The following is a 13,485-nucleotide window of genomic DNA, read 5'->3' as shown; positions in this document are numbered from 1 at the left end:
GCTATAGAGGCTGACCTAGTGTCTCCAGAGGTTGACGCAGGGCGAGTTGGGATGATGCTGGGCCAGAGAGGCTGACGCAGTCCCTAGAGGCAGATGTTGGAGATTTCGTGGGGCAGATTGGAGCTGAGAGCTGTGGGATTGTTCATCCGAGGTTTTAGCCGGAATATATGTCTCCGACTGAGAGGTGCCACTGCCGAGATCACTCTGTTGGGTGAGCTTGTTCAGCACCTAGATTGTATTTTGAAACTGCTTAATAATAAAACCCTCAGATAGCTGCACCGGTCTTCCTACATTGGGTGTTTCTAGGGACATTGGTCCAAAAACAACGGTGTCACTTGTGTGCTTGTTTTTCCTTCAGTTGATGATCTGTAATGTGTTGAGCATGTACTTGTATTTATTTTCAGTATTTACATGGTAAATAACTTGTTAATTAAACAGAACAAATAGGGAGAAATATATCAGAAAGTACATGAAGGATTTCTAACAGTTAGACTTAGAAATTCCAACCGGCTGCATAAAGGTGAGTGGAAAAGGAGCAGATTATGAATTATGAAATTGAGTAGAAGGCTTGTTTGCGATTTGCTTATGGGTACTTCTTATATGTGGCCTATTTTATATTGTAGGTACCCCTGGCTAACTTCAAATTGTTGTAGACCTCATAGAGGAAATTGCTTCTGCTGATACATTTTAGAAATGCAGTAATATTTAACTTCTAATTCTTGTGTGTCTGCATTTGAACCTTGACATGAGGACTGCATAAAGTGAGAGTTCTTAATGTATGAATGGCGCAATGCAACCTAATTTGATTGGACCCAGCAGTTGCTTCGGTGTTGAATGCTCTCTTGGACACAACAACCAATAATTCAGTATTTGTTTCCTACCTATATAAGATAATTTTATTAATGTCCAACAATTGACTAGAATAAGTAGGTCAATGGGACTAAATACCAACATACTTTTCATCCAAGAATCTCTTTCAGAATACCTTTTATAGTGTAAAAGCAGTTCTTTCATTGTCTGAATTTGTGTTTCATAAGCAATAGAGATAATTGTGTAGTTTATGGGTGGATGATTTCATTTGTGATGAGATTGTAATGTTATGTTAGAGACTTCAGTCTGGTAAATTAAGCATACCATCAATGGATTTATCTGCTGCATTATTTGTTGATGCACAATGTCTTCTGTCTTTGAATGTTCGGAAACTTGCCTGTGTATTAAGTGTTCCAAGTGAAGATGTTGGTATCTTACCCATCCACCACGGATTTCCCGTCTTCTCTGGGTTTCTGGATAGAGGACGGTAGTAATTGCCAGCTGAAATACTGGCTGGTAACCCCAAGGGATTCAATGGGATTTGTTCTTGATACCTTTGAACCTTAACCCAGGAGCATCTGCCAATCGAGCTAACTCTTGGGGCTAGTTTGAAAAGCATATTATGCAAGTACTATGTAGATTTTCTGGTGAACCAGATTGCCGGGAAAGTAACACTGTTCTGTCAATAAGTAATCCATTGTGGATGTCAGAAGGACTGTTTAATAATTATTGTTCTTGCATTCTTTCCTAGATTCTGGCTTGTTTCAGTATATCTAATGCTTTTTGTGAAAGATAGCTTACCTGAGAATGAAGAGTAATTGATAGCTTTAGATCTGTCACCTTATCATGCATAAAGCTCAACATGCACTTCTCTTTCTTTCCTTTCTCTGCTTTCCTAGCCAGAATGTTGAATGACTTAAAGATAGAGAAGAAATGGAGTGAAATCTTGTTGGTAATCTATTTTGCAACAGGGAAGCCTAGGAAACACTTTATCTTGGATGGTCCTGTTAGCAGTGGAAAAAGTATTACTCTTGCTATGCTTGTACACTGGGCACGGTCTGAGGGTTGGTTTGTATTTTATGTTCCAAAGGCCAAGGAATGGACTCATGGTGGTTTTTATTACAAGAACCTTCTTGCTCCTTCTTGGGATACTCCTATTCAGGCAGCAACTGTCCTTGGGGTATGTATTCAAAGTGACTCCAAAAGAAAATTGGCGTTCTAGATATGTTAAAGTTCACATTTTGGTGTTTATTTCGCAGCAAGTTTCTTTGTCTTTATTGATTTTGCATATTAAAATTTTTGCTATCTACATTCAACAAATTTCTTTTTGTCTTTATTGCTTTATTAAAATATTTTCTATCTACATTTGATGTATGTTGAAGAAAAATGTACCAAGGAGGTGTTTCTAGTGCATTTGCCTTTTTGCCTAGGAAAACACTTTATAACGCCTTTTTAGCAAATGACTTATGTGTTATATTTTAAAGTCATGCTATAAAGTAACTTTATGAGGTACTATGTACTTTCTAATATTAAAGTCACTGTATAATTTTAAAATTGACTTTATGTGGGGAAAACGTACAAGGTACAAAACGACTTAAAGTGACTAGGGAGTTCATTAATGAGGGGGACCACATGAAAAAGGGGGTCAAGTGAGGGAATGATCTCCAACATTGATCTAGAGGGCTGAGATCTAATCTCAACCCTTAATCAAAAGGGTTAGGGTTCTCTTATCTAATGAAGCTAAAAAGGGAGGGGAAAAAAAGCTGAGAGCTCATTCTATTCTTCATGAGCATTTTGGAGAAGAAGAGCAAGGAGAAAAGAAAATTTGCTGGAGGAGTAGTGAGTTTCAGCAGCTGGAGAAGAAGAGATACAACACAGTTCTCAAGGAGATCCCAGGCACGCAGAACAAGGTTCAGAACTGACATCCTCAGCACGTTTTTCGAGGGACCGTGAGCTGAGAGACAGCGCAAATCTCAGGGTCAGAGTTCAGGGTTTCATGCCTGTGTTTAAGGAGTCTCAGATATCGCAAATCTCGGGGTCAGATTTCAGGAGTACAGGCCCATGTTTAAGGAGCCTCTGGACCTCAAACTTCAGTTATTATAGCTCAAGTTTGGAGCAGAAGATTAAGGCCAAATCACAAGGATTTCAGTCGGTTTGAAGCAGCTATCTCAAGGCTGGAACAGAGGTGCCTGTGATACATAGATATAGGAGGTTAAGTCTGTGAGGCAGCTTGATATTTGAGGGAAAGTACTGCTACATTTTTTGGCACGTGTTTCCAGAGATCAGAGATGGCTCTTCAGTCTAGCATTTTGCAAAGGTCTGACAGAGATAGAGATTCAAGGACAGAGGCATATTTTCCAGAAGACTGGGCACAGGCGACAGGGAAGCGATAAGTACCCTAAGTGTGTTTGTGACTTGTAAAATTTTTCCTGAGAAAGCAAATAAAAATATCCTTATCACTGGATTTCCCTTTGTGGGTTTTTCCAGGGTCAAGTTCGACCAAAACTAAGGGTGTCAAAATTTGTGAACGCTTGTCTATTTATTTTCTATCAGCTGAAAAGTAGAAAAGAAGTAGAGTAGTTCTGTAATGTTCCATTGAAATTTGCATTTAGTTTTACATAGCAGCTAACATGTGGGGCTGTGGGCATTAAACTCTATGCAAAACCATTGAAACAAGGGAGGGCTACAGGGAAACCTTAAAATTTCTACAATGTAACATTCCAAGTTACCCAAAACAGCCCAAAAATTACCAAATAAGAAAATATAAAGATGCTACAACAACTTTGAGGAGTTTCACTGCAACTCTTAAAAAATAGGAGAATATCTCCTGATAGCCCCAAGAGGTAATGATATTAAATAATCATATACATTCATTATGGATATTGAGCATATAAAAAAACCAAGATAACTTGAAAGAGTTCTCCATATTGTATTGTATAATGAGAAAATGAAAGTTTTCTTATATAGGATTACAAGCAAGTCGACTCAATCCACTTTATGAATGTGGGGTAGGATGAGAAACACAATAAAGTGAAATAGGACGTAAAAACATAAAATAGTCTAAAGTTGAATTGACTTTATTAATGCTGGAGTCTAATATATAATTGACCATTATAAGCTAATATTTACTTTAGTGCCCTCCCTTAGTGTTCAATCTACTAAGTAACCAAGTTTATCCCAAAATTTTACATATTTTTCAGGACCCAAAGATGTGGTGAGAATGTCTGTAGTTTAGTCCTTTGTGGGATAGTACTGCAGCGATCCATCCTCTACAAGCTATCTGATGAAGTGGCAATGTACATCAACATGTTTGGTATGCTTGTGGAAGATTGGAATCCTGGCAAATTTGTGTTGGACATTAGGCATCAAATTTACAGTTCTGAGACCAAATTATGGAGGTACCGAGTGATCTTTCTTTACCAATTTTGAACACTCTTTATGTGCAATTACAGAATCAACCACAGATATAAACCAGTCTAGACTCTAGAAGCTCAATTAACATAAATATTTAAATGCACATGAGAGAACTTAAAGAATATAAAATAAACAATGGCACACCATAAAGATTCACACAACACAGAGAGATTTTACCATGGAAACAATTAGCTGGGAAAACTAGCCAATCTTTGAGCTTCACTGCTCCTATATTCTCGACCAAATATTTAACCAAATTACAACAAATGTCATTATTCTTTATCATCCTCACATCGTGCTCTATTATTAGGCATAGAAAAGCCTAATTCATTTCTCTTGAATCAATTACAGATGGTTGAGTCCTATTGACCAAGATCCCAAGAATCTCAGAATTCGTAACCATTTTTAACATAGTTTGATTGTAGTTGATTACCCTTCAACCACCAGTAAATCACTAGTCTCGGTCGAATATGCTCACACTAGACTGTGATTGCTCTTGACTACTCCAGTTGACTATTGGCTGCTCAACTGCCCGTTGACTTTGATTGCAGTTCTTGCCCTTGGATTTACTGTTGACCCATGGACTTGAATAAACCATCTAGTCGATTCTCTTTGAATAGATCGTTGAGCCTCATCCCTAGTCGATCCACTTGACTAGCTAGTTGACTCAATTTCCATTTCAAAGAATTTGACACCTCAACAGTTTGATCACCCTTTGATTGGCACATAATAGGGTGTTGGCTTTGTTTGTTGCATTTGCATATCTAAAGGCTTCCTCCTGATCTAAATTGCCTCACATGCTGCTTTTATTGCTCCTTAATATTTTTCCTTTGTTGACAAAAGGGATACCGCATGCTGCCTCTTGCTAGTTAATGTGACTACACACATATCAAGGCTGAAAGCATATCCAGTAGTGGATTTTCTATCATCAACAGAAGATGCCCAATCTGAATCTGTGTTCCCACACAACTAATGGTCTTTTCTTTTGTTGTACAGAATGGCAAAGTCAAGTGTTCCTTTCACATATCTTAGGCTTTAGCACTTGCTTTGCTGCAGTCCAATAGTCTACCTTTGATGTTGTTTTCACCTAAAGTGTACACTTAAGGCGCAACGCTCAGAGTGGGGGCTGTCACTCTGATCCTTACTCACTTTGTTTAAACTCTCCTAGCTAAGTCGGGGGGGTAGTTCCTAGTGATGATTGATGAAGGAAAAATTGTTGAAGCAACTAGTCTAGGAGATCTAAGGGCAAGGCAATTATTATTAGTGTAACTTGATTATGATTAGATGAAGTGTAAATATTTATTAGCAATGTGATATAAGATGGATTCAATTAGGATCAATGAGGCAGATATAAGATAAATATGATAGACCAGTGCCTTAACAATGGTCAGTGAGAATTAAGAAACTTGCAAATAGATATCTCAAGTCACAATAATAATAATGTTGCAGAAGGAAAAAGTTAGATAGATGAAATCCAAAACTATACTAGGTGTGATACAATATCTTGGTTGATTTTAGTTATATGCCTAGTCTAGGTGAAGCCTTCTCCTCAATTATTGTGGAGTTAGTCACAAACAAGGTTGTAGAGAGAATTGTTGGGGGAGGAGGCTAAGGCCTTGTTGTCAGCGAAACAATATAGGCAAGATGCAACAAAGCTCAAGACGGGGGTTGTCACTTTGATCCTTGCCCTCTCCATTCTTGTTGTCTCTCCACAACAAACTATGGGGGGTGGTCCCTATGAAATGTGAAGATGAGAGACTTGTTGGCAAACAACAAGTCCGGGAGACACAACTAAATGGCCTAGCAACTTGGTTGAATTAGCAAGTTCAATGATTTGATCAAATTACTGCGAAGTATTAGTTCCTTAAATGGAGTCAATTACTTGCTTAAGATACATTATTTACCAAGTTACCGGATGAACAATTGTTGCTTAAGGATGCTTCACTATTCTAAATGAGATGCATACCCTACAATCTAACTGAGATGCAGAATCTTGGTTTATTTTAAGTTATATGCCTATCTAAGTGTATCCTTCCTCTTAATTGTTTTGAAGCTAGTCTCTAGAGTAGGTTGTGAGAGAGAAACCAAGGGGAAGCAAGCTAGGGCTTGATTAACGAGACTGTGGCTTTGATGATTGCAAGGTCATCGTGTTAACCACTAAAGAGGTTCTAAACTCCTCAAGCTAGATGAGAAAGGTGGGCCTATCTCTCTATCGACCAAGCTTATGCTTGGAAGCTAATTAGTTAATGCAGGAGGCTATTCCTAAAATGCAAATGCAAGATATGAGTGAGTTTTCTTAAGGTGAGATTATCTAATGTCTCAACTTTCAAGTACTTAGGGACAAATAATGATTTTCAATTTGAAACAATGAAGTATTTAGACAATGAACAAGGGTAACCTTCACAACAAGAGAAAGTGCTCAAACTAAATGGTGCCAGAAAATGTTGCCGATAATACCAATAGACAATTGCTCAAAAGATAAACAAGACGAGATCAATGCTATTTAATACAAGATCATGACAATGCGAATTAGATACAATGAAGAGCTTCTTATGGACACAATTAGATCCCTTATCACAATTTAGATTAATTTTGATTAAGGTGCTTTAAGAGTGACTTAGGTTCACAAAATCCACAAGAGATATCTAACTCAACAATGAGCAATGTATCCACTTATCCAACAATGGTAATAACAGTGAGAAACAAGAGCATTAATCACAATGTCACTTAGAGCAGTTAGCCAATCTTATTAGACAATTATCAAATCAATTAGAGCACTTATGTGTGTTAATGCAAGAGTGCAAATAGATGCCAATGATGCAGAAATGCAATATGGATCAGCCAAGAGACATATGATTGCAACAATAAGAAAATCACCCAATTACACAATTAAACAATTATCCAAGATCCACAAGATGCAAGAGACAAGAGCTAGGTGAAATTAGATGTCTTTCAACACTTTTTTCAACCACTGTAATTTTAATATTAGACCTTATGCAGTAAATTTCAGACCTTAAATTATTATTTCAGTCTTCAAAAAATGATCAAATATGTCAATAAATATAAGCCCAATGAGTACAAGTGACCATATAATGATGAAATATTATTACCAATGAGTTATTAGGCCCCTATTATTCAATTTTATCACTGTTGTAAGTGTTTTTATGTGGCTATAGCAAGCATATCGAATCTGAAATCAACCCAACAGTCCACAAGAAATCCACTTATATGCACTCAAATCGACTTAGGATTAATTCTTAATGCCTTAGATTAATGAATTTAAGCTTATTAAAAAATGTATTTGGGCCTTGAATATACTGTTGTCATAAACACTTCAGAATTTAAATTTAGGACAATGATAAAACGAGAGGGTTAGAGAGAAAACCAAGAGGCCTTATGGCCTTGTAGATGGCTAGAGAGGTTTCCAATGAACTTGAGAACCTGCAACCACCACACTAGCTCTAAAAAAAAGTTGCAAAACCAAATGCTAGAAATGAAAAATCAAATCAATGACTAAATAATGGCTAAATGAGGGGCTAGGGTTTAGGAAAACCCCAAACCAGAGCTAGGGTAGGCAAAAAAGGGCAGAAAAGAGGGAGAAGAGGTCTTAAAAGACCACGGGAAGGGAGAGGAAGCCCCTTAGTGCCGATATCGAGCCCAGAAGGGCTGACGCTGGGCAAGGGAAGGCCTTAGAGGGTTTGCGGCTAGGCAAGAAAGGGAGGTCGAGGGCTTCTAAGGGCAGCCCAAGGCTGCGACCAAGCAAGAGAGAGGGGGACGATGCCCTTAGAGGGCTAGATGTCTACCCTAGAGGGGGGCCGAGTGCCTTAAGATGTCACGACCAAAGGAAAAAGGAGGGTCGAGGGCCCTAATAGGCCACTAGTTCTCACAACTAGGCCAAAAATGGAGGACAACTAGGCCTTAGGGCCAAAAAAAATTTCAAACCCCTGCAAACACAAAAATTCCCCTCAAATCACTTCAAAATGCTGGGCGATTTCCTTTCTTAGGCTGGACGTTGAGCTTGGAGGGAGCGGGGAGGCTAGATCTTACTCCCAAGGGCCTAGATCAACCTTCCTTGCTTGGTTGAATAGCCTAGAAAAATTTGTTGCTTCAAACCCTTGAGCTATCACCTACAAAAATGAATCAAAGAATGCCAAACCCCAAATATATATATACAAAAATATAAAACCCCAAAAGATAAAAACCCAAGTGTTGCAAAATAAAATGGGTTAGAAATAATTTACAAATATTCAATATTTACAAAATAATAATTTTGGAGAAATATTTTTGAATAAATAGCAATGGATGAATTAATTTTGAAAAATAGATATTGGCCAAAACCCTCTTGCAAAATCAATTACCACAATGAAATCTTAGAGCCCAAACATAGTTAGCTCCTTCCCACAGTTTGTGAACTTGGAGTCCTAGTGCCAGCATATCTATAAATCTCTATAATATTTCTCAAAGTAAAACTGTTAGATCATATGGTGAATCAAATCACCTAAGATAACATGTATCAATAAAATGTTCTTGTCATCGACAAATGAAATAACAATTATTTAACAATATTCAACACAATATAGGATCACACATAGCTAACACATACCACGGATCAGTAGAAGAAAAGAACCATGAACTGAACCCCAAAGTCTTTCTATTATGATAAACAATGTTCCTAGTAGAGCAACAACTCAATACCAACTTTCAAGAATTGCATCATGCCAAGATAGAAAGGAGAAACTCAATAGCTTTTTTATATAGAAAAACCTCTCCAAGTGCAAAATAACAGCTAGTTGGCTTGATCCTCGTCAAAATTATCTCGACTGTTGGAAATAATTTGATCATCTAATCTCCATTGTCGAATCTTTAATTTTGAGGAAAAATTCAATTTTTTTTTAAAACCCACTTTTAATTAATCCAAAAAATAATATTTTGGATTGATTTCTTGAAAAAATTGACTTTCCAAGGTCGAAGGGCCCAAATTTCCTTAAAATATCTATTTTTCCCTTGGTGGGGGACCTCCAAAACTTTTCTTTCCTTTGACCCACAAATTTTTTGATTATTTTCCACTTGGCGAGAAATTAATTTCTCTATAATTATTTTTGACTCAAAATTAATTAATTTTCTGGTTTAGGATATTAATTTAATTTAGTTAGAAAAATTAATTAGTTGACACTAGAGGGGATTGAATGATTTTTCCACTCTCAAATATTTTAGCCATGGTGTCTAAATATAAGGGACCATGCACTAAAATATTTTTACATCAAATTATTACAATATCAACCCTCGAAAGGGGAAAACACATTTAGACTCATACCCTCAATAATTTACCCAATTTTGCGATACAATATGATCTAGTATAGACCAAGTGTGTTTGTAATAAAATAATTTAGCCAAATGTGCTAAAATTATTCCCAAACACACTTTTACAAAAGACTCAATATAACACTAGGACTCACCTAAGACCTTGTCAATGAATTCCACCCTAGCTTTGGGGTTTAAGCTAGAAGAAAAACTCTGCTGATTATCCGTGTTTAGAAACACACATAATTCAGTGAGGTTAAAAAACTTCCTAGGATGAAATCCTTTGCCAAAATCAGAGGCTTACCTAGGTGTTGTTACATAATTAAACGATCATACTAGCATCATTTACAATACAACTTGCAGAAATTGGGTTTACAATGATACAATAGTGTTGGCTGATGACTTTGAACTTTGAAAAAATTTCTTCACATCTTTGTATTTTGCTTCCTTGGACTGTTGACAAAGTGTGGTCAACAGGCCTCATTAACGATACCTCCCCAAAAGTTCTAACCACCCAAGTGCCTCCGTTCCTACAAGGGATTGCCCACAAGAGAACTGTAATGTCACCTGTGTTGACTGTGGCTGGTGGTCTAACTTCTCAAATTGGAAGGTGGAGAAGGTTGTCCTATTGATCCAGGTGGATATTGGTGGCCACCCGCCTATTCCACCTAGACCTCCACTTGGTTTCATCAGTTTCCTTGATTATAGCAATGTTTACTATTTTTTAGTAGTTTTTCAAGTCCTGAACTTCTGGAGCTGTTTTGACCCGTTAAATGACGTTTTTTTGAGGTCTGCAATAGGCTTGTAGCCATAGGCAGCGGCCTGCCGCAAATCCTATAGTACTTGGAGAGATCTTAACAACGAGGTATCGTACGCGCCAAACGAAGATCATATGCCCAAGTTACGACCCTGGGAAGTTGGCTGCCCAACTAACCCCAACGGGTTCCACAAACTCTTGGCATTCCATCTCCTGGGTTAGGGTTTTGGTTGTTTAGGGTTTTCCTTTGTTGTTCAATAATAAAAAGGCTCTTGAGCCGCATTGTAACACAGTTCAGAGGCATGTAGCCGCCACATCTCTTCTTAGAGGTAGGCTACCATTGCCCAAACTAGTTCATTTACATTCTGCTTGTAAGCATCTTTCAGTTCTTTGATATTAATGAAATGAAGATTTATTTCTACTACATCTCTGTGTTTATGTTTATATCTGTATGATGTTGCATTCCTGCATAAGTCCAAATCAGTGGTATTAGAGCGGTCTGCTCTTTCTCTTTTTTTCTTTGCATGTCTCTAACGAGCTGGGCTCGAAATGGTTGAACCTTTGCAAGACCAGCCTTGCAAACCCCGATGACCTCCCATGACGGGAGAAAAGAAAGACGAGGTAGCAGGAGATCCTTTCAAAATATTTCTCGAAGAAGCCCTCAAGCGATAGAGGAACGCGATGATGGATAACTCTGCCCAAAACCTTCAATGGCTTCCCACAGACGACACATTTTCATCCAGCAACCACTCTGGAGGCGCCACTCCTTTTAAAGCACAAGTCAACTTTGACATTCCCATATTTGAAGGCTAGATAGATGCAAACGTCGTAGATAGATGTTTAAATCTGTTGGAAGGATATTTTCCTATTCATGACTTTTCCAATCGGGAAAAGGTTACTTTGGCACTCTTCAAAGCCGCCCCCCATGTCAAGGACTGGTGAGAAACCTATTGTGAACAAAAGGACGAGAGGAAACCCTCACTGTTTTCAACCGCACCCACTCAAAATTCTTTCTGAGACAAATAGATAAATACATAAAGTGGACCAAGTTGTGGCAAGGAAGGGACCAAGACGTGCCAGAGTTCACAAATATTTTTCATACCCTTCGCATGAAGTTGGGTATCAAGGATTCTGAGCAGCATTTGGTACTCAAGTACCGCAACTGTCTACACAAGTACATCTAGGACGAGATGGAGTTCTTGGACATCTCCTCGTTTGTCGTTGCCTATCGATATGTTGTCAAGATCGAGTAGAAATTTAAACAGAAGAAGCGAGACTTTGGATCTGCGAATCTGAAGCAAGGGAAAGGTCCCCCAAACCACATAACAAAGGACAAAGCCAAGGCGGGGTGACGTAGGACAACCCGCCAAAGCCGCAAGCAAATAACAACACCACGAAGTCAAATAATGACACAAGGAAATGGTGTGAGTTCCATAAGAGCCCCACTCACAACACAAGTGAGTGTTGAGCTAAGCAGTCACTGGTAGCCGAGATGAAGGCTTCTGAATCAAATGCATGTTTCGAATCTCTGTTAGAGCTCGACAAGGGGAATGACAAAGGGAAATAGATTATTGATGCAAAGCCCTTTTTTGATTTTATTTGTTTTGATTTTTCTTTATTTAAAAGAAATTTGAAAAGAAAAAAAAGATTTTAATTCTTTGACTTTGACTCTTTTTATATTTTCGAATTTCATTTTGATTTGTCTTGATTTGGATTTGGATTTTTGTTTTGTTTTGTTTTTTTTAATCGAAAATAAAAAAATATAAATCCAAAACCCTAAAAACCTAAAAAAAGAAAAAAAAAGAAAAAAAAAAAAAAAAGAAGGGGCTTCATTTTTATATTTTGTGTAACTAGAAAATAAAAGACATTATTAAAAAAATTAAAAGACATTATTAAATTAGTTTGATTTGTTCTGGTCATATTCACAAGAAATATCTTGATTAATCATTTACCACATTAAGTCTAGTTTCATAAAACTTAGCACATTGAAAAGGTTTTCCTAAGGACTAATCAAATTTGTCATTTTTTGAAATTCCTTCTTGGTGTCTTTTGTGCTAAGGTAAAAATCTAAAGGAGAACATTTGTGGTATTCAACATTTTTCATTTCTCTATAGTTAAACAAGCGTGAAATGTTTTATCCAAAGATTAACTATAGGAAAATTTTCCTAGATTTGGGTCACTAAGCATAAATCTTTTAATTCTAGGATCGAAATTGGTTAGCATTTAAATTTCATGGTTGTTTAAAGTATTTGGATCTCTAGAAATTTAATTGCTAGAATATCTTGCATCTATTGAAATCTATCGTCATTGCTTGAATTATTTAATGCTCGTTACATGTTAATATTTTCAAGCGATTGTTAAAAAACTCTGTCGTGGAATTATAATAGATTGCATATCTCTGTTTCCTAAGCTAAGTATTTTTGAACATCTGTTGACATTGATATTAAATTGCAAAGAAGTTTTTGTTCTCTTTGAGCTATAATTGTATCAGAAAGATTTGAAATAAGCTTGTGTTTTAATTGTAATATCTTCAGGAGTTTATTTTTTAAGTCTTCATCCATAAGGCGAGCATTTCATTTGGGTAGTTGAGAGCTTTTGTGACACAAGTGTGTCTGATCCTTGAGTCTAACTTCATCCCATTATCTAGTGCATTCGCATATAAGTTAACTTTGCATAGATAAAATTTACTTTCAAGCATAAGCTTGGTCGATCGAGAGATAGGTATCCATCAATTTTTGCTTGAGAAGCCTTTTTTAATAGTACTTAAAACGGTGACCTTGTAGTCGTCAGAGCCACAACTCTCTGCAGCGCCGGAGGCACCGAGTATGTTAGAATTTTAGGAGAGGTATCGTTAATCACACCTTTTTGTGTTTCTCCTTATCTTCTCTTTGCCAATTACTACGAAATCTGGCTCAACACTGAAAGGATTGAAGGATTCACATTGAAATAGGCATTTAACTAAAATTAACTAGGGTTTTTGCATCTCACATTAGTTTTAGGATCTGCATTTCATTATAAGATAGTCATTCATCTAAGCAGTGGTTGCTAATCGATTACTTGGTCTTAATTTCCCTAGCAAGATCGTTGACTCCATAAAGCACTAGTATCAATTGTTTAAAATCTAATCAAATCCTAAGTCTTGCTAAATCTTAATCAAGTACTTGATCGCCTCACTGTGTCTCCCGAACTGGTTGGTTCCCAAC

The 13,485-nt window shown here is 37.2% G+C and overlaps 1 protein-coding gene across 1 annotated transcript in view; it reads left to right on the top strand.

Moving 5' to 3' along the window:
• LOC149163084 (uncharacterized) overlaps window positions 1–13,485 on the top strand; it is a 289,574-nt gene that overhangs the window by 143,975 nt on the left and 132,114 nt on the right. The window contains exon 3 of the mRNA XM_089437519.1: window positions 1,782–1,990. Coding sequence (XP_089293645.1) covers window positions 1,782–1,990 — 209 coding nt within the window. The remainder of the gene's footprint in view (window positions 1–1,781; window positions 1,991–13,485) is intronic.

Source organism: Pinus tabuliformis, chromosome 5_2 (genome assembly GCF_031772625.1).
Source record: "Pinus tabuliformis cultivar Carrire ecotype Pingquan chromosome 5_2, CPIR1, whole genome shotgun sequence".
Classification (NCBI taxonomy): domain Eukaryota; kingdom Viridiplantae; phylum Streptophyta; class Pinopsida; order Pinales; family Pinaceae; genus Pinus; species Pinus tabuliformis.
This window is presented reverse-complemented; position numbering and strand designations above follow the sequence as displayed.